The sequence below is a fragment of the Cercospora beticola genome, chromosome 5 (genome assembly GCF_033473495.1).
Source record: "Cercospora beticola chromosome 5, complete sequence".
NCBI classification, from domain to species: domain Eukaryota; kingdom Fungi; phylum Ascomycota; class Dothideomycetes; order Mycosphaerellales; family Mycosphaerellaceae; genus Cercospora; species Cercospora beticola.
In genome coordinates this window covers 3,761,327-3,781,003 of record NC_088939.1, presented here as the reverse complement: position 1 = coordinate 3,781,003, position 19,677 = coordinate 3,761,327, and the positions used below count along the sequence as shown (strand labels likewise).

At 53.7% G+C, this 19,677-nt stretch overlaps 12 protein-coding genes across 12 annotated transcripts; 6 read left to right on the top strand and 6 right to left on the bottom strand.

Moving 5' to 3' along the window:
* Positions 1–40: 40 nt before the first annotated feature.
* On the bottom strand, positions 41–469 carry RHO25_008659 (uncharacterized protein; the record flags this gene model as incomplete). The annotated part of the gene is made up of 1 exon (XM_065603087.1): positions 41–469. One exon carries the CDS (start codon positions 467–469, stop codon positions 41–43), a length of 429 nt encoding a protein of 142 aa, XP_065459159.1.
* Positions 470–613: 144 nt separating this feature from the next.
* Positions 614–1,064, bottom strand: RHO25_008658 (uncharacterized protein; the record flags this gene model as incomplete). Its single annotated transcript, XM_065603086.1, has 2 exons — positions 614–742; positions 882–1,064. The coding sequence occupies 2 exons, from the start codon at positions 1,062–1,064 to the stop codon at positions 614–616; spliced, it is 312 nt and encodes a 103-aa protein (XP_065459158.1).
* Positions 1,065–1,121: 57 nt separating this feature from the next.
* RHO25_008657 (uncharacterized protein) lies at positions 1,122–1,673 on the bottom strand (the record flags this gene model as incomplete). The annotated part of the gene is made up of 1 exon (XM_065603085.1): positions 1,122–1,673. One exon carries the CDS (start codon positions 1,671–1,673, stop codon positions 1,122–1,124), a length of 552 nt encoding a protein of 183 aa, XP_065459157.1.
* Positions 1,674–1,908: 235 nt separating this feature from the next.
* Positions 1,909–2,409, bottom strand: RHO25_008656 (uncharacterized protein; the record flags this gene model as incomplete). The annotated part of the gene is made up of 1 exon (XM_065603084.1): positions 1,909–2,409. The coding sequence occupies one exon, from the start codon at positions 2,407–2,409 to the stop codon at positions 1,909–1,911; it is 501 nt and encodes a 166-aa protein (XP_065459156.1).
* Positions 2,410–3,487: 1,078 nt separating this feature from the next.
* Positions 3,488–4,522, top strand: RHO25_008655 (uncharacterized protein; the record flags this gene model as incomplete). Its single annotated transcript, XM_023604467.2, has 1 exon — positions 3,488–4,522. The coding sequence occupies one exon, from the start codon at positions 3,488–3,490 to the stop codon at positions 4,520–4,522; it is 1,035 nt and encodes a 344-aa protein (XP_023460557.1).
* Positions 4,523–4,806: 284 nt separating this feature from the next.
* RHO25_008654 (uncharacterized protein) lies at positions 4,807–6,080 on the bottom strand (the record flags this gene model as incomplete). Its single annotated transcript, XM_023604466.2, has 3 exons — positions 4,807–4,876; positions 4,926–5,491; positions 5,547–6,080. 3 exons carry the CDS (start codon positions 6,078–6,080, stop codon positions 4,807–4,809), a joined length of 1,170 nt encoding a protein of 389 aa, XP_023460558.1.
* A 2,074-nt stretch (positions 6,081–8,154) lies between these two features.
* On the bottom strand, positions 8,155–9,702 carry RHO25_008653 (uncharacterized protein; the record flags this gene model as incomplete). The annotated part of the gene is made up of 1 exon (XM_023604465.2): positions 8,155–9,702. The coding sequence occupies one exon, from the start codon at positions 9,700–9,702 to the stop codon at positions 8,155–8,157; it is 1,548 nt and encodes a 515-aa protein (XP_023460822.1).
* A 295-nt stretch (positions 9,703–9,997) lies between these two features.
* NOP58 (Nucleolar protein 58) lies at positions 9,998–11,760 on the top strand (the record flags this gene model as incomplete). The annotated part of the gene is made up of 2 exons (XM_023604464.2): positions 9,998–10,201; positions 10,264–11,760. 2 exons carry the CDS (start codon positions 9,998–10,000, stop codon positions 11,758–11,760), a joined length of 1,701 nt encoding a protein of 566 aa, XP_023460821.1.
* Positions 11,761–12,294: 534 nt separating this feature from the next.
* Positions 12,295–12,648, top strand: RHO25_008651 (uncharacterized protein; the record flags this gene model as incomplete). The annotated part of the gene is made up of 1 exon (XM_023604463.1): positions 12,295–12,648. The coding sequence occupies one exon, from the start codon at positions 12,295–12,297 to the stop codon at positions 12,646–12,648; it is 354 nt and encodes a 117-aa protein (XP_023460824.1).
* Positions 12,649–13,260: 612 nt separating this feature from the next.
* RHO25_008650 (uncharacterized protein) lies at positions 13,261–14,046 on the top strand (the record flags this gene model as incomplete). Its single annotated transcript, XM_023604462.2, has 1 exon — positions 13,261–14,046. The coding sequence occupies one exon, from the start codon at positions 13,261–13,263 to the stop codon at positions 14,044–14,046; it is 786 nt and encodes a 261-aa protein (XP_023460823.1).
* Positions 14,047–15,044: 998 nt separating this feature from the next.
* Positions 15,045–16,985, top strand: RHO25_008649 (uncharacterized protein; the record flags this gene model as incomplete). The annotated part of the gene is made up of 1 exon (XM_023604461.2): positions 15,045–16,985. The coding sequence occupies one exon, from the start codon at positions 15,045–15,047 to the stop codon at positions 16,983–16,985; it is 1,941 nt and encodes a 646-aa protein (XP_023460826.1).
* A 1,987-nt stretch (positions 16,986–18,972) lies between these two features.
* RHO25_008648 (uncharacterized protein) lies at positions 18,973–19,326 on the top strand (the record flags this gene model as incomplete). Its single annotated transcript, XM_023604460.1, has 1 exon — positions 18,973–19,326. One exon carries the CDS (start codon positions 18,973–18,975, stop codon positions 19,324–19,326), a length of 354 nt encoding a protein of 117 aa, XP_023460825.1.
* Between the last annotated feature and the right edge of the window lie 351 nt (positions 19,327–19,677).

Below are 19,677 nucleotides of genomic sequence, written 5' to 3'. Positions count from 1 at the left end.
ATGCGTATTCCAATAAATGAACGAATGAATCATAAAAATCTCACGTCTTCCTCTCCTTGATTCGCACTTTCAATCCACTCGGTCTCGACATCCAATACCCTTCAACGTTCCATTCTTCGTCTTCATCACCCGCCCACTCGAAATCGAATTTCCTCAAAAGCTGCGGCACGAGTTTCATAGCTTCCATTGTGAAAATGTGTCGTCCGATGCAGATTCGACTTCCGTCGCCGAATGTAAAATAGCATCGTTCCATTTTTGAGAGCTGTTCCGGTGAGGCTTCCAGCCACCTCTCGGGTCGAAACTCGAGGGCATCTGGGCCGAAGACTGAGGGGAGAGTATTGAGGACATTTGGTGCTGCTCCGATGCGGGTTCCGGCTGGGAGGTGGACGGTTTCGGCTTTGGTGTTGTCTTTAGTATTGTGGATACTGACGAGCAAACCGCCTGCTGGTACGACTCTTTCGAGCGGCATTGTTACGGCTGGGAAGAGGCGGAGGACTTCTTTAAGGACTGCGCGGAGGTATGGTAGTTCGTTGGCTTCGGCGAAGCTTACGCAGGAGGGGAGTTTGTTTGCGGTGTCTGCTTCGTCGATCTCGGCGCGAAGTTTGGCGTACGTTTATGGATTCTTAACGAGGTAGTAGAAGCAAGCTGTGAGAGAGAAGGCGGTCGTATCAGATCCGACGAAGACATTGATCATCAGGCTGTCGATAATGTCTCTGTCGCTGAGTTTGCTTGGGTTGTTGGACTGGACGTTGTGAAGTTAAGATATGTAATCGCCACGATTGTTGTTATTGGTTTTGCGATAGGAGCGCATCGCTTGGAAGACTGCCTATGTAGAGAGTAAGTACGGGACACAAGATGATAATAGAAGTTCCGTCACTCACATCTCGAACCTTCAAAGCGATGTTGTTCTCTCTGAAAGCCTGAAACGAGTTCAAGAATTTGAGGAGTCTGGCGTTACCAATAAGCCAGCGGTGTAATCCTGGAATAAGTCCGACGACGCTCATATATACCAGGGCATCGAAGTGAGTGTCGAGGCCGAAATCGTCTCTGCCCTTGTCCAGCATGCCGAAGGGTTGCATGAAAGTGATCATTCCCACCACGTCAAAGGCATAGAAGTGAGATCATTCATCCAAATGTACGACACTTTCAGGTTCAAAATGCTTGAGCTTCTCAACGAACAAGTTGGTGCAGTCGTCGACCATTGGCTCCAATTGCTTGAGGGAAGAGAGTGAGTACGCCGGGGCAACGGCAGCCTTCATCCTCTTGTGATATGCCACATCTGGGTTAGAAAACAAATTCGCCCTCGAAGGCGACGGGAGCTCATACTCCGTGCCATCTTTTATTTCCGCCTGGAAGCTGCCGTAGAAGTCTGACTTGACGTAGTTGCTTCCGGCTCCGTATACTCTTGCAAGCAGCTCCGGATCATTGAATACTACTCTCTTTGGGCCCGTTCGAACAAAAGGCCCATACTTCGCATGAAGTTCTCGCCAAAATAGATGGCTGCGGCCTTCTCCACTCTTCCGGGCTATCCAAAAATTCGTGAAGCGGGCGAGCGATGGACCCGGTATCTTACGAAGAGGTGTCAAGAGTGCACTGTATACAAGACTGGCCAAGATCGGAAGTATGAAGAGAATTGCAGTCGTCCTGACCAAGTCCATTTCCAAAAGCAGCATTGTCGATCGCGAATTGCGTGATACCGTCGACAAATGTGTAGTAGCGTTAGCAATATCGATAACTGCTACAGGTGAATCCGAGCTCTCAAGTCCTGGTGCCACTTCATGCCTTTGTCAGCGTAGGATTTCAGCCCTCAGCCGCACTGACCTGTCGCGCAGATCCACACCACACGTGTACAGAGCTGAACCGTGATGGTATTTCCGTCCTCAGACATGGACTGGACAAGAACGAGGCTCATACAAACCCCCCATTCGATTTGAGACCTCTCAACCCCATAGAGCATTCCAACAACCATTTCCCATCTCTGTTTCTCCTGTAGCGATTTTCCATCAGGCCTCCAAGAGTCACGCCGCCACTTATACCGGTGATGTCGGCTTCCGCGAGCAACCTGGCCACGCCACGCCCCAAGTCCACGTCGCATGAGCAATGTTTGATCTCGATGCGCATTTCAGGATCCTGTTTGTGCCATTCCCGCCATGCATCGTTGACTTCTGTCCAGCTCAGCTCGGTCTTGTCTTTGGCGTCGAATCGTGCTGTGAAATTTGGCGAGAGGTGTGAGAGTACTACTTGTCCGGCTTCGCCCTTGTGGTCGTGGTCGTGTTCGTTCAACGCTTGAATCGCTAGGAAGTAGAGCTCGCATATTTGCCTAGAAGTCGTATTCTTCTCGTACTGCGGTGCATGCTGCGCACTCGTTGAAGGTCTTTCTGAAGGGTGCAAGTCTCGCCTGTCGTCCATCAGAATGAGCCAGATCCCTTGTAGTATGCAAAAGTATCCGTATCCTTCTGGTCCTTGATTAGTATTCAATTCATCTTTGAGGCTCAGTGGTACGGCAAAATTTGCGAGACGTACACCGCGGAGTATTGTAGGGAGTCCCCTGTCACGAAGATCCAGACCTGAGAGATCACCACCGTGTGCTCTGAACAATGTTGGATGCTACCTCCGCATGCATTGAGCCGTATTTATGCCACAATATACTCGTTCGTGCCCTATCGAGCAACTGTCCACATCTCAATACTCCCTGTCTTTTCCAGGCGTGGACAGATCGCAGACGCCGATTAGCTTTGACGCAGAAGACCAAGGCACAAACCCATGGCTATGATGACCAGATTCCCAATCGAAGCAAAATCGCAGGCCTTGGGACCAATTCTTTTCTCCGAACCACACCCTCGCTGGGCTTGAGCACGAATCACCTTTCTGCAGTCCTTTCCGCGATCGGCAAGAAATGGCCACTTCAGAATACTCTATCCTCCCCGACCTGGCCGCGGCAACAGCAGGCCTGGGGCCAGCATGCTCCTAGACAGCACCATTTCTGGAGGGATTCTTGCCAAGTCGAGAGCATTTCGGAGGATCATTCACAAGAATTCTTCAGTAATCGCCGCGAGGTAAACAAGGCCCCAGGTTCTTGCATGATGTTCGACTGCGTGACTACACCTTGGCCAAGTCATCCAAAGGACCACCAAGTCGCACTTCAGACCATCCCGACTGTCCATCACGATGGAGCGCCATTCTTGGCATGTGTATAGTAGTGAGGGATGTAGTTGAGCGATTGTTAGAAATCTGCCACGTTCATGTTGCGGTCGTGTAGGAGTGTTGGCAGCCGCAAAGGGTGAGCCACGGGTGTCGCTGCCGTCGAGACTGTGGATCTTGTGGCTGATGTGGGAAACTCCCCAGCACAGCTCAGCAAGCTCAAGGATGGCGTCAACACCAACACCCAAAGTATGGCCCGAATTCGCCCATTCTTGCCCTCGAAAGCCCTGAGGTCATCCTTCAGGGCTTCTATACGGTACACCAAGCCCAGACATCTCGTCACACCATGACCGCACCACCAACCCGGCTCTTCGAGCCCATCCGGCTCGGCAAAGTCCAACTATCCTCCCGCATTGTGATGGGCCCCGTGTCCAGCAACGGAGCAGATGATAATAACGTCCTCTCTTCAGTGGCAGTCTCATACTACGCCGAGCGTGCCCAATTCCCAGGAACACTCATCATAGCCGAAGCTACATTCGTCTCGCCCCAAGCCAGCGGCATCTCAGAAGCTCGAGCTGGAATCTGGTCCACGGCCCAGATCGCCGCATGGAAGGAAGTGGTTTCCAAAGTTCACGAAGCTGGAAGTCACATCTTCTTGCAGCTCTGGGCTCTAGGCCGTTCCGCAGAACCAGAGATTAAGCAGAAACAAGGGACTGGTGATGTCGTCTCGAGCTCTGCCATACCCATGGAAGGTGGCCCGGTTCCGCGTGCGTTGACTGATGCTGAAATTCGGCAATATATCGCAGACTACACACAAGCTGCAAAGAATGCTGTCGAGCTTGCTGGTTTTGATGGGATCGAGCTTCATGGGGGAAATGCCAGCTTGATCGATCAATTTACCCAAGAAGTCGTGAATCAACGTGCCGATGACTGGGGTGGCAGCGTGGAAAAGCGATCACGCTTTGCACTTGAGATCACGAAAAGCATTGCTTCGGCCATCGGACCTGATCGCGTAGGATTTCGCGTTTCGCCGTGGAGTACGTATCAAAGCATGGGGATGCCCAAGGACAAGACCATTGCGCAATTCTCCCACCTGGTGCAAGGTTTGAAGGAGCTCAAGATCGCTCATTTGCATCTCGTGGAGTCACGGATCGCAGGAAGGACCGATGTTGACGCTGGAGAACCTCTTACTCCGTTCATTAATTTGTGGGCGGATGCTTCGCCTATCATTATTGCTGGCGGCTTTAGTCCAGAGAGCGCAAAGGACGCAGTTGATGAGGAGTACAGGGGTAAAGGTGTATTGATTGCATTTGGTAGAGCCTTTGTCAGGAACCCTGATCTTGTGCGCAGGATCCAAGATGGGACTGCGCTACAGGAATAAATTTCAGCGTGTTCGGAAGCTGACCCAGCGTGTCTATGCCAGGCATAGCGCAGGCTCTACGGCATGCAATACGAACAAGAGTCGTAATTTAAAATTTGAACAATGACAGCACAAAAGTTGAACAGAGAAGACTCATTGATTGGTGTGAAGTTCATTTTATTCATTCTTTACAAGATGACTGCAGTAGTCCATCTTAGCCCGTTCGGCATAGTTACATGTTCATCATCATGATCATACAGCGACCCTTCAAGAGCCCGTGTCATTCCATGCATTTCTGGCACTATCTAAGCACCATTGCCGTTGTAGGCAAGTCTGTTTCCAGAGAAGAGTTGCAGACCAAGGTTAAGAGCGTTCCTGTACGATGATTAGTAAAGTTTCAAACTTCATGTTACGTTGGACTTACTTGGTGCTCAACTCCTGGATGCGGCTGCAGAGTGCCTGAGGATCTTGTGGACCCTCGAGTGCCAAAAGGTAGGCACCAAGACCAGCAACGTGAGGGCTAGCCATGGAAGTACCGGAGATGGTGTTGGTGTCAGAGTCGCTATCGATCCAGGTGGAGGTGATGTTTGAGCCAGGGGCGAAAACGTCAACAAGGAGACCGAAGTTGGAGTACGAAGCGCGGCGATCCTGGTCATCGGAAGCACCGACGGTGCAGACCTCTGGAGCAGAAGCTGGAGAGGCAGTGATGGTTGGGAGACCAGAGTTACCAGCGGCGACAGCGAGGAAGAGACCCTCGGCGACGGCCTCAGCGACAGCGGCGTTGGTGGCTGGGCTGAGAGGACCACCCAGAGACAAGTTGCCGACGGCCTTGCCGATGCGGCCCTTGGACTTGGCGTCATTGACGGCCCAGTCGATACCTGCGAGGACACCGGCGTTGGATCCAGATCCCTCAGCTCCGAGAACCTTCACGGCGATGAGAGTAGTCTTCTTGGCGACACCGTAGGTGGTTGAGCCAGTTGTGCCAGCGACCTGATCAATCAACGTTAGCAGTGAAGAGATGATTCAGTGATTGAATTCGACTTACGTGAGTACCGTGTCCATTTCCATCACCCTCTTGCTCGCCATCAACGAAGCTGGCACCGAAGACGGCACGGCCACCGAAATCCTGGTGTGTTGTCCTGATACCTGTATCGATGATATACGAGAAAGTACCCTCTCCAGCGGAGTCGTCGTAGACGTAGTCAGTGGCGCCGTTTTCACGGTGCGAGATACGGGCCAGACCGTACGATGGGACATTCGACTGTGTGACGAGCGCCGAGGTTGTGACGCGAGTGTTTGGCTCAATGGACTCGATCGAGGCGATATTGGCCACCAAACCAAGAAGGTTGTCAACTCCATCGATGGAGAAACCCTTGAAGTTGCCGAACTCATAGGTGTGCTTAGCCTCAGCTCCACCGAGCGCGGATGAGACCTGCGAGATCACGTCGGACAGGACGCTATTCTGGTTGACGCGAACGATCCATGATCCGGCAATGGAATCTTCTTGTCTGGTGTTGAGGAGGACAGGCGCAGCGATTGCGGCTGGCACGGCCAGCAGGGCAGCAATGAAAGAACGCATATTGAAGATGAATAGCGGACTGATGAGAAACTGATCGCAGATGTGGCAAGGGACTCGCAAGCACTATATACTTGCCTGGTGATCTCAATTGGCAAATGGTAGCATTCGTGAGCGCCTCATGCGCGACCGACCCACAAGACGATCTGGTGTCTGCCTCTGGTAATGCCATCGCCGGTCTGTAACCCTTCATTCGCTTGCCAGCACAAAGATCGTCAATACCCCAATCTTGGCATCGCACAGACATCATTGTAAGGCATGGGAGTGCGAGCAGCGCCTCCACAGTTCCCAAGCGGGAAGAGGCCGAATTCGAGGATAGTTTAGATCGGCACAGAGACTGACCATTTCGCGTGGTGGGAGTGGACCAACGGCCGAGGCACAGCACCGAGACACATCGGAGGAGTGCTGACGTTCGCTACCTCATATGCTCTTGGCAAAGAGCAACTCCTTCCTGCTTCGTAAGGTGTCAAGCATGCCAAGGGAAAAGGCGTCGAGCTGCCAGAACTTTGTTTGCAGAAAGTTTAACGGAGCGTCCAGTCACCAGGGACGTCGAGCACTTGCTAAGCAGATCTTTCCGTATCCGTGCACTCTCAAGCTTATCCTCAAATCTTATTCTTGGAGGCGTTTCTCTTGGGTTACGGCGTGGTAGGTACTCGCGCTGAGTGGCACTTTGTTGAACGCCACGGCTAATGTTGTCCAGCAATTGCGCATACGTTCTGGACTATACAGCCCGCTCGTATTCAAGAGCTGGGCAGTAGAGTAGCATTCGACCACAGGAAAGTATACCAGGAGGTGACGTTGTAGTAGTTGGCAAGTCCGAGATAAGTGCAATCGGATATACGGCGGGGAGAAGGCTGCATTTGATCCTTCGTGCAGGACCTATCACTCGCGGAAATGGCTTGCGCAAGGACATGTCGTGCTCCTCACGAAAATTGCGAGCACCGCAATGTCCATCGTAGTACAGCACGCTCCGGGGTTTTGGACACGATGATGTCTTGGGCTCGCCGAAAGTTGAACGCTGCGCAGTGTCTCGGCTTCGACTGCGAACGGAGCGACTTCACTGCTACTGCGTGGTGATGTCGCATGTACCGTCGGAGTAACGGCAGAGGTAGGCCAAGGCCAAGGAGACGACAGACTCCTGCTGGCAGCTGCGCTGTTGCGCCGTTGCGCCACTTGGACCCTTCCCAACGTTGGCAGCTCAGATAAGCTTAACGTTGGAAAACCACCGACTGCCGAGCCAGGGAAAAGGCACAAGGCATGTCTCGGTCAACGCTCAGCCATTCCAAAGAGGTGACCACGTGCCTCCATGCGTTATGTCTTGTTCCATTCCGAATTCGAGTGCTCTCAAGAGATCGTCCCCGTCGATGCCCCTGGCCAGCGAACGTTGCATCCACAAAGAAGAACGGCACCAGCAACCCTAATGTTCCTCGGTCCTTGGTATCGAGATGAGGGGCCCAGTTCAGAGCTACTGGTTGAGTGGGCGGTGCAGCAAAGCGCCGGACGCTATCCGTTCCTCGAGAATCTCAATGCTGGCGTGAGAGGCGTCCACTAGCCCGCCACATCGCAGGGTTAGGATCAAGCATGAATACGCCACCGTGAGTATGGCTATGTGCCGAGGAACGCTCGTTGTGGCCGAGCTGGCATGCGTGCAGTGAGACTTATGCCTTTTTCGTGTCCCTTTGTCTCATGGCGAAGCGGTCCTACATGGAGACACTGTCATGGTTGCATTATTGAACGCTTTCGATCCAAGCTGAGGGACTTGGGTCGCGGGCGAACCTTCGCGCTCTGTTGTTGCGTAATTGAGGAGACCGGTGAGAAGATGTGGAACTAGGCTTCGATACTATACCTGAGGGGTGGATGCTTCTTATACATCAAGATTTCCAGCGACGTGGATCTGCTGTTGCATGATCATCGCGCCAAGAGAGGACAGATTTCTCGCATAGCTCGTTTAGCGATGATTGTCCACTCGCAAGGCAATCCGAGCGAAGGTCTGCATGCAACAAATGATAGAATGGCCGCGAACGAGATATCGTACGGCACATTCCAAGGACAAAGTCGCTGCTCTCGTCAGAGGATCTCAAAGACGGTCGTCTTGATCTCGTAAGCCGAATTTGACAAAGTCTTCCCTCTCTACCTCATGGGCACTCTTTACCCTCATGCCAGCCAACAGACTAGCGCCTGCCCATGCACCCAAGGTTTCAACTCCCCGGACTACACCCTTTACTGGAGCTTCCGATCGCCCTTGAGCCTGCGCACGCTCTGCCTTGATCGTGATGGGGTCTTTGATATCGTCATGCACTCGATCCATATGCGGCACGCCTTCTTGCAATGGCATCTTCAGCGGAGAAAGTGGCACAGTAGGCGTAGTACTGTCTGGAGGTGTCAGATTGACGGTGTTGGGTGAGCGCTCCCTGAGTGCTGGAGTTGTGTGGTTCTGCGCACTCCCGTAATTGGATACTGGATTCCAGCCTCGAGTGGCTATGAGAGTCTCAATCTCTTGGAGCATGCGCCGCTTTAATCCCGGAATGGTACCATAGATACCAGTCACCATAATTCGGCTAACGCAGACCGCTCGGAAGTCCGTTGGCAGCGAAAGAAGTACTTGATAGGCGAGTGTGGAGAGCGGCAAGTCGTGGTCGTCGTGTTCATCAGGCTTGCTACCAACAGCAAAGAGAACCCTTTCTGCAGGCTCAGCGAGCTTGTCGAAGAGGATTGAAAATGTCTCGTTTGATGTGCTTCCGGGAACTGGAAGCTGCACGACAGATGCATTGTGTTCGCCAGGTTTGCGCTGTTGACACCAGGCCATTCGCTGCGAGATGTCTTCAGCCTCTTCGAATGTGACTTTGACTTCTGCCTCACTAGGCACTGAGCCTTCAATGATATTGCCCATCTCACGTGTCAAAGCCTTGCCCGCTCGTACGCTACGCCGCTGTGCCACTTCCTTGTACTCTCCCACGGCAGTGACCACGGTCTCCTCCCAGCCTACGTCGATCACAATACCGTTTCTCAAGCCCGCGCTGACACAACACATGACAGGTTGCGTGAGGAGAGCGATCGAAGGGGGCTGCGTATAATGCCCAAATACGACTTTCAAGGCGACTTCAAGCAATGGCGATGGGAGCAGTGCAGGCATGACGAGCGCAGCCTTTCTGGGCTTCGTATCGAGCTGCAGGTAGTCTACGTGTGCTGTACGCAATGCGCGATCCAGCTTGTCTTCCACGAGACCCAGATCAACGTCTCGCAAATCATTGTGGTAGAGCTCGTAGCTGGCGGCCCACTCCTCTCGGAGCCGGTATGGGCGCATTCTGCACGCATGACCTTGGTCATACTGCCTGTGATCGCCTACTCTGCGCGCTGAATCTGGATCGAAGGGTATAATGCATCGTGGTCTGCTTTCACCTCCAAAGCCGGCGGAAAAGTAGCGTGGACCAATTTCGTAGATGACAACATCCTCTTGATCTGAGCGAAACCCGCCTGGACTGCCGAACTGAGAGGAAATGCTGCGACCCAGCTGCGGCGTTCGTGGGCTCCGCGGCGACGGCGCAGCGTGTAGGTTGGAGTGCGACGGCCTCGAGCGCGTCGGGAGTCGCTCGTAGTCACGATGAGAAGAGGCGGCGGTGGCCATGATTGGAAGACTGTGTCAAATGTCTGGCAGACTGCCGCTGCCGTGTTGCCAACTCACATCATGTCGTTGTGGCTGTCGTGGTGCGCGCTTCCGACACGCGACATGGAGCTGGAGCTGTGCAGAGAGTCTTGGCGAAAGAAAGTTCGCGGAAAACTGAAGCTCTAATTTTCTCGACCTCGACCAGACGGCTTCCTGGTGCTGCTCCCTACCACCACCACCCACCGTCCACCGCCCGCGCGCCCATCCATATCGCTGCAGTCATCCGATCGCATTCTAGCGGTCACCTACAGCCAGGATGACGCTCTTCATCCTCACCGAAACCTCGGCGGGTTATGCGCTGCTCAAAGCCAAGGACAAAAAGCTGCTCAAGCGCGATGATATTGCCAAAGAGGCCAGCACCGCCGAGGGCGTGTGTGGTCTGTTGAAGATGAAGGAGTTCCACAAGTTCACCAGCGCTGCGTCTGCGCTTGAGGAAGCTGCTGCACTGACCGAGGGCAAGGTAAGAACTTATGCAGAGATCTAAAGCTGTGCCGAGACATGCAAAGGTATTGACGAGATCAGGTTACGCCTACCCTCGCTGGCATGCTCGACAAGATCAAGGACGAGAAGAAGGTCTCGCTTGCCGTTGCCGACCCTAAGCTGGCCAATGCGATTGGCAAGCTGCCCAACCTTCAAATCACACCTGTGTCCGACTCGAGCACTGCCGATATCTATCGAGCTATCCGCGAGCATCTCCCATCGCTTATCCCTGGTCTCATGCCAGAGGACATCAACACCATGTCTCTCGGTCTTTCACACAGCTTGTCCCGCCACAAGCTCAAATTCTCCCCCGACAAGGTCGATACCATGATCATTCAGGCGATTGCCCTGTTGGATGACCTGGACAAGGAGCTGAACACCTACGCCATGCGAGTCAAGGAGTGGTATGGCTGGCATTTCCCTGAGATGGCGCGCATCATCAATGACAACCTTGCATACTCTCGTGTCATTCTATCGATGGGCATGCGAACCAATGCTGCAGAGGCCGATCTTTCAGACGTGCTTCCCGAGGAGATCGAGACCGCTGTCAAGGCAGCTGCTGAAGTGTCCATGGGAACAGAAATCACCGATGATGATTTGGACAACATTAAGGCACTTGCTGAGCAAGTTGTTGGTTTTACCGAATACCGCGCACAGCTTTCGTCGTATCTCTCAGCACGTATGCAGGCTATCGCACCTAACCTTACCACACTTGTCGGCGAGCTTGTTGGAGCACGACTTATCGCTCACGCCGGTTCGTTGATGAACCTCGCCAAGTCACCTGCATCAACCATTCAGATCCTTGGTGCTGAGAAGGCTCTGTTCCGTGCTCTCAAGACCAAGCACGACACACCAAAGTACGGTCTCATCTACCATGCTTCTCTCATTGGACAGGCGTCAGGAAAGAACAAGGGTAAGATCGCGCGTATGCTCGCTACAAAGTCAACACTGGGTCTGCGTGTGGATGCTTTGAGTGACTGGGGACAAGCTGGCAAGGGCGAAGAGGAAGAGCCAACGGAAGAGGAGAAGTCAGCGATCGGTGTGTCAGGGCGTGCAGCAGTCGAGCGAAGACTACAAGCGCTCGAGGGTAAGCCTCTCAAGGCGAACAATGTGGCCATCGGGCCCAACGGTCTCAGAACAGCTCCCGCCAAATGGGAGATCAAGGAGGCTCGCAAGTACAACGCCGATGCCGATGGGGTCGCAGCCGATGCGCCAGCAGCCGTTGCGAACGGCGATGTTGAGCCTTCTTCCAGCAAGAAGCGCAAGCTTGTGGAAGAGGTCCAGACAAATGGAGGAGCCGATGACAGCGAGGACGAGGACGACGTTGACGACACAGTCGCCACCTTCCAAGGCGCATCATCGAAGAGCGAGTCGAAAGAGGAGCGTGCGGCCAGGAAAGCTGAGAAGAAGGCAAAGAAGGCTGAGAAGCTCGCCAAAAAGGCCGAAAAGGAGGCCAAGAAGGCGTCAAAGGAATCGAAGAAGCGGAAAGCCGACGACGAAGACGAGCCTGTGAAGAAGAAGAAGAAGAGCAAGGCATAGTTTGACTCACAGGTTTTGAGTCTGTCGATCTGGTCTGGAAAGCATTCCTTTGGCGTTACAAAGCTTTGGCGGCTCGGCGTTGTTTGTTGTTCTCTTATGGCGGGAAGACGATTTCGATTGTGGATGAAATGCTCGGCGCTCGAGGCGTTCCTGACTGACTGTACACACCACCGAAAGCGTGAGTCCGGTGTATGACTGTTATACTTATTGTACACTTCCCGGAATGATTGAAGATAGTCTCCGATGATGGCCTCGCGGTTGTCAAGTGTAATGCATGTCTTCTACTCAGAAACAGTACTTGTCTCTCTTCTCCGCCATGCTTGGAACTGGCAACCTCTACACCTCTTGCTGATCATGGAGCAAATAGGCATTCCTTCCGGCTCTTCGCCAGAAATGATTTCCTGAAAGACAGTCAAAGGGCAACGTTTGCTCAATGCAAACGCCCTCCAAAGCATAAAACTTGCCTCAATACAATCGCAATCATGGCACTACTCATTCTCCATAGTATCGAAGATCGAAAGCGACGAATCCATCATGTCAGCCTCCCATCCTGGTGAGCCTCCACCACCGCTCGATACAAGACCCTTTAGCGTCACGATCCAAACCTCAGCTCAGACCTTCGACCTCACAATTCAGAACTCGACGACAGTCAAAGAACTCAAGCAAATGATCATAGGCAGTGTAACAGAATGTCAGAACTTGTATGATACAGATGGGAGGATGTATCTGATTCTCCACCCTTGGGATGAGATGGAAAGGATGTTGGATGTGGATGAGTTCGTTATGGGCACGGCGGGGGTGAAGGAAGGGGACACGATTGCAGTTGTTACAAGGCCAATTATTAAGGGCGAGGGGAAGGATTTTGAGATTGAGTATAAGTTGGTGTGAGACGCATCGATCTGAGTGAAGGAAAAGTCGGCTGGATGCACTTTCCTGCGTTGCGGTGGGATGCTGCAGTGCTGTTGCAAAACATATGTTATCCTTCGCCGACAACACTGCATACAAAGCCGTATCTTCCGAAGAAAAGCTCCACATCCTCCATTAATAATCTTCTGCTCTCAGAGCATTTCGTGTAAATCTTTCTTGCCTCGTTGTATTGACACCCAATCTGACGCGTCGAGCCAGATGCTATGCCGCTCCCGCGATCACGATAGCAACGCAGATCGTTCCACGAGATCGAAGTCACTTGGGCAGAAGCATAACAGCAGCCGCCGTACGCAAGAGCGTTGGCAACCCGGAGGTACTGTAGACGAAAGGAGGAAACGCTCAGCATGGCGGCCACGAGGCCATGGTCAGCCCCGGGAAACCTTCCCACGAACGGACTCCAGTCCGTCGCAGAATGACGCGGGTCAACGACAGGTCGTCCAGGATCAAGTTCTGTGTCTGCAACTCCACCGTGCAGGCTGTGCAGGTGGCTGTAATTCCAAGAAATGTAAGTCTACAACTTCTCCTCATCACTCTCACACTTTACACCAGTCTCCCTCCATACAACACGTCAAGATGGAATTCGTATTTGGCCTCGCAACAGCACTGCCCATCGTAAGCTCGACAGCTATTTCGGTGGTGACGGGAGTCGCACAAGGAGTTTCAGAGCAAAAGAGGGTGAACGCCGATGCCTCGAACCAAGTGCGCATGCTCAAGTTTCACGTCGACACATGGGTAGACGAGGATAAGAAGAAGGGTGTTGGGCCAGAGCTTACGAATGGCATCGTCACATTACGCGACTCGAAGGTCTGGGTGGAAGCGAAAAATGAAGAGACGAAAGAGCCGGCGCATGTGGGACATCATCCGTTCACTGGGTTTTATTTGGCCTATCCAGATGACAATCGAGGGTATACGCGCGGGCTGGTCAGCACAATCAGTGTTGATCCGCCTATGCTGAATTGGATCTATGTGGATAAGGACACATATGAGTGCAAGTTTGCTGCGCGATCCGGTAGTATCATGCACCATGTTGGTGACTACGACTGGACGAGCGAGGACAATGACAGCTGTATCACGTTTGACGGGTTCGAAGGGTTTGTTGCGGTGGAAGAGAAGCCAGGGGAGTGGGGATTGTACTTTGATATGGATGATGACGGGCTGAAGAGTAAGAAGAAGGGCAGAAAGGTGGTTGAGTTGCACTTGCAGCGGAGGGTCATCACGGGACAGGAAGTCAACAAGTGGGGACTGAAGGAGGATGGAAATATTGGATTCAAGTCTACGAAGGAGGTGGACAAGATCAGCAAGCCGAAGCCTGAGGGTGAACAGCAGCGGCAGTCAGCGATTCAACCCAAGAAGGAATGAGATGTGCTTGTCTGAGGAAGAATTTGACCCTTGCTTGACCCAGATTGCTTTTCGTGAAGGTTGTATGGATGCTGGGTGGGATTTGAGGCCTGAATGCGGCCAGAAAACAGTATCTCACCCTTGTCTTGTGTGTGTTGAGACTGACCATCGAGACGAACGCTGGCATCCCTCGATCGACTGTCCGCATGTACGACTCTTTCTACCGGAGCGCACAATGCGCGCATCTCGACATGGATGCAGCTAACACGAAAGGACTTGCTCGGAGCGTGTGCCGGGGTGCGACCGAAGCGAACGAGTACTGTATTGCTGGGCGGCGTCAGGTCATGGAGGTCGGGCAGATGACTGTGGGTGTCTCATTCACAACCGGGCGAGCGACGGCAAAACGCGATCGTCGCAACATCGAAGCACGAGGGAAGCACAGATGGGAGGGAGCAACGATATGAGCCATGGAGGTCAGGGGAAGGGAAGGAGGCAAAGTCAAGCATTCTACGTCTATCGGACTATGGAGGTGCAAGCGGGTGCGAAGCATGGAGACATGCAGCTGCATAGCAACGCAGGTATCACGCTGCCGTCGCTGCCATACATGTTGGGTATCCTGATTGATACAGCCTGCCAGCCACTGTCTTTGCCAAGCGCATCACGGGCGTGCAGTCTGTTGCGGCCTCGTCATGAGCAAGTTTCGCAGCAATGACGTTCGCAGAGCTGATCTCTCTCATCGTGAGTGGGCGAGCTCGAGGCCGGAGGCTGGCGTGACGTGACGTTTGTTGTGATCTGGGAGCTCAGGCCAAGGCGCGCTGGCGACCATAAGTACCTCGCCAGACCTTCCGTTTCTTCTCTTCCCTTTCCTCCACATCCGACTTTTTGGTTTGCGACTTCCCAAGCTCGACACCACTTGTAACACCACTTGCTCGCACTTGCATTTGCACAACCCATTGCGCCTTCTTGCACACAGCGCCGTTCATACCACCTTCTGTACATCACCACACATATCTGCGCACATGGCTCCCCGCAAGAGCGAGCGCCAGGCCACCGCGCCCACCCGTCGCAGCGGCAGAATTGCCTCGAGGGCCAGTTCGCGCGCGTCTTCCGTCGCCGACGACAATGACAGCGGTTTGTACCTTCCCATCCCCTCCCCTGCTTCCCTTTCCCTTGCGCCTTCTTCATTGTCGCCATCGCGGGTTATTGACGCAGTTGATTCAGTGCAATCAGCTGGCAAGAGCGTGATCTCGTCCAACACTCGGATCACTCGCAGTCAGAGCAAGAAGGGCGGCGTGACTCTGTACAACACCGGAGTCACGAAGAACATCTCCAAGAAGAAGAAGAAGCCCGCGGCGGTCCCTGTCCCGTCGCGTCGCGCGGTCGCACCTGTCTCAACGACGCGTCGACCTCCCTTCAATGTTGATTACGCCATTGGCTGCATCCTCTCAGAAATTCAGCGCAACCCAGGTTCACGCATCACATACCTCGACTCACTGACCATGGCCGAAAAAGACGCAGTCATCCAGAGATTCGGAGAGCGCGAAGTGCAGATCAAGGAGAAGCTCGACGATGCCGAACGTCGTGCAGACCAGATGGCTGCAGAACGCGACGCCGCCGTCGAAGAGCGCGACAGAGTTCGCATGAGACTCAAGACGCCCATGCGCGACGCCATGTTGCAGCAATCACTGAGGAGACGCCGCGAAGAATCCGTCACCTCCATCGAAACGCCTTCGCACTCGCAGACCCCTGCCGCCGCACCAGCTCAGACACCTGCCGCTGCCTCAGACACACCATTCACAAGCAAGTCTCTTGACTTCTCCACACAAGACCTCATCACTGGCACACCCGTGCAGTCGAGCGCAGACAAGCCGACGCACTCGCCAGACCCATACGCCACCCCAAAGCCACGCTCATCCACATCCATCGTCGGCTCCTTCTTCAAGGCTATTGCCTCGCCGTTCCTCTCGCGCAGAAAGTCGCAGGAGAGCAGCACACCACCACAACAGACTCCCCAAGAGAAGTTGGGAGAGCTACCGGCATCACGCAAGCGCTCAGCTCCAGCTCAACAAGAGCCGGACACATACACACAGCCTCAGGTCCAGTCACAGGCGCAGACACCGATCTCGTCGACACCAAGGCAACAGGAGCTAGCCTCGGAGCGTTCAGCAACATACACCACACCACGCGCCTCCACCACATCGAGCACACAACAGACCGCTCGCGCGTTTCTCATGCCGTCATCTAAGAACCCTCAGCAAGAGACGTCTCTTGCCACCATCACAGAGCACACCGAGACGAGCGAGCAGAGCATGGCCATCGATCCAACCCCAGTCAGAGCTCCACGCACCATTGCCGCCGTCCGCCGCCAACAGACACCATCCCGCTACTCCCACACACCACAACGCATTTGGAGCCAGACACCACAGCCCAAAGATACCAACGCAGACCGCCGTCTCGAGAAACTTAGAAAGTTCAAAGAGCTAGACGCGCAACTGCAAGCATTGAAGCAGGATGAAGAGGTCAAACAGATGACAGAGCGACCACTGAAGCGTGTCAAAGTCGACACGCTGGTCAGAATCCCACACAACAGACCAGGCGAGGCCTCTGGCACATTCCGCATGCCGGACATTGACTCTGACGACGAGATGGAGGTCGACGCCGACCAAGAAACACGCAGCAACATCTTCGATGTGTCGGCCGAAGAGGAGCCTGTCGCTGCTACCACACCAAAGGCCACACCGGCCGCACCTGCCCCCGTCGCCGCCGCTCCTACCGTCACTGCCGCCCCTCCACCACCGCCAGCATCAGCAGCTCCGCCTGCCCCGCTATTTTCCTTCCCGGATGTTGGCCGATTGGAGGGAGGGGCGACGAATGACGTCACCAACGCCTACCTTGGCGCAAAGTTCGCCTACGGGCTTGAACATTGGAAGGCAACAGGAGAACTGTTGGACTTGTTTTAGCTTGTTTTTGGGTTGTTTTTTGGTTGTTTTTAGCGTGTTTTAATAATGATTGTATGAATAATGACTGCTTCTACTTCTTTTCTCCAGTTCCAGCCGCGTTTCAGAGCCAACAAGAGCCCAGATGGGTCGCAAGCAGCCATCAGCGGGTTGTCAGAGACAGGGGAGATTTGGTGCTTTCTCTGATATTCTTACTGTTTACAGAGCCATCGGGTTTCCAACTAGGTCGCGACACGGCTCCCTCGGATCTACAGAGACATCGAAGATTGGGACCTCTCTCTGATATCTGTGCTGTTCACAGTGCCAATCTGTATCGAGCAGGCCGCGATGAGCTTTTCACGGAATTCCAGAGATACGGGAGATCTGGTCGTTTCTCCGGCAACAGTGGTGTTCACCGTGCCACCCGATATCCATCTAGGACGTGGCGAGCTTTTCGTGGATCCGGAGAGATACAAGAGATCAAGCTGTTTCTCCGATATTCGTGCTGTTCACAGCACCAACCAATGTTCAACCAGGTCGCGATGAACCTTCTGCCGAGTTCTAGAGATGCAGAAATTTCAATTGTTTCTCCAAGTGTGCGCTGTGGACGGAGCCAACTGGTATCCAAACGAACGAGATAAAGGCTTCTCTGATTTCCAGAGAAACAGGAGATCTGGCTGTTTCTCCAGATGTCTGCTGTGGATTGGGCCAACTAATGGGCGGACGGACGAGAATGAGCCTTTTCTGGATTTGCGGAGATACTGAGGTCTGATGGTATCTCCAAATATGTGCTGTTAGCCACGCCAACTGGTATACAGTCGGACGAGTTCGAGCCTTTCGCGGATTCGCAGAGATACTAGAGGTCTGGTGGTTTCTCCAAATGCGCGCTGTCTACCGAGCCACCTGGAGTACGGATGGACGAGACTGAGCGTTTTACTGATCTACAGAGATACAGGAGGACAGGGCCTCTCTCCATGATTCGTGCTGTTGTGTTGCCAACCGGTATACGGATGGCCGAGAACGAGTCTGTTGCGAATCTTTGGAGACACGGGTAAATCTGCTGGCCTTCTCCGCGAATCTCCACCTGCAGAGCCATTCTGCCTGGAGAAAGAGCGCATGTGTGTCATTGTGGACTCTCAGAGACAAAATTCCAGGATCCTTGCCTTTCTCTGGATCATGTTGCTCACCAATGCCATCCAGTATTTCCATAAGCCGCAGTGGGCTTTTACCGGATGTCTGCAGATGCGGAGACGTTTGCTGGCTTTCTCTGCTTCCACTGGTCCTGCAGAGCCGTCCAACCTCAGAACGGGTCGCATTCATGCCTTTTTCGATTCTCGGAAGCATGGAGACGGCTTGCTAACTTTCTCTGCCGTTGCCGAGCAAAAGGAATACTCTTATACTCCTTGCGGCGGTTGTGCGAAGATCATTCTTTGGTCCACAGCTCAGACAGGCCACAACGGATTCCCGTGCTGTAATAGGTGTAGAGAATTCCGACATCAACGAGACCAAGTCTATTAACGATCTTATCGACGAAGAATTCAGCAGACCTTAGCTACGCATTGCTGAAGGCAAGAGCATGCGGTAGGTCGACGGATACTGCGCAAAGGTTCGGAAGGCCGAAAAACCTGCACCTCGCCATATGATGCCAAGCATTGAAGCTGTTATGCCATACGGTCTTAACGCTGCAGGGAACGTTAGCAATTATATCGCCGAAAATCTCCTCCCGTTCACCACGCACGCAATGAATTGCCTGAAGCAGGCTTGCTGGCTTTCTCTGCCGTTGGTAATGCCGCAAAGCCGTCGAATGTCAAAGCAGGCCGCAGTCAGATCTAGTCGGATCTGCAGAGATATGAAGCTCTTCACTGGGTGTCTCCGTTGTTCTTGACTAGCAGAGCCGTCCAAGCTCGGAGAAGAACACAATCGTGTCACCTCGAATATTCAGAGCCAGGATCGTTGGGCGTTTAACTTTCTTTGGCTGCTCCTTCGTGACAAAGCTGCTCAATACGCAAAAATGGCGCAATTGGCCGATAAGGAACACTCGCCAGAAGAATACAGCACCGACGAGTCGTCGGATACCGAGCGTGGGTCTGGGCAAGAGGAGCGATACATGATGAGTGGCGGCCGTGGCAATCGCGAGGACTCCGACGGCGGTGCCGAGCTCGTCGACCGCAGCACCAAGCGCAAGCACCGCAAGGGCGCTGGCCGCAAGGGCTCCGCCGGCACTCAGAAGACCACTCCGCGCACCTTCGTCGAGGTCATCGCCGACGAGGACGTGCCAGAGCATGAGTCTCGCGTCTCTCCGCTTGCCAATCGCCGCGACCGCAGCAAAGCACCAGAGCCAGAGGCCCAGGCCACGCCTGTCTGACTCGCCACCCCTGCCTCTCCGCTCACGGCCGCTCGCGTCTTTGGATACGCCACCCAAGCTGCTTTGGCTGGCGCCGCCATCTACTCTGCCTTCCGCAAGCAGTATGCGTTCGCCTAGGGTCCGTCGGCTCTCATCAACCACCCTATGAGTCTTGCAAGAGTTGCCAGAAGCAAGATCTCAGGTCCTTGGTTTTCTCTGACTACATCTAGTCATCCCAAGCCATTCAGGATGCAGGTTGATCGCGATGAGCCGGTCGAGAATCATCAGAGAGATTACGTTTTCATCCTTTCTCTGAATTTCAGGGACAGCCAATGACATTTGAGTGTCCGAACGAGTTGCGATGTATGCTCT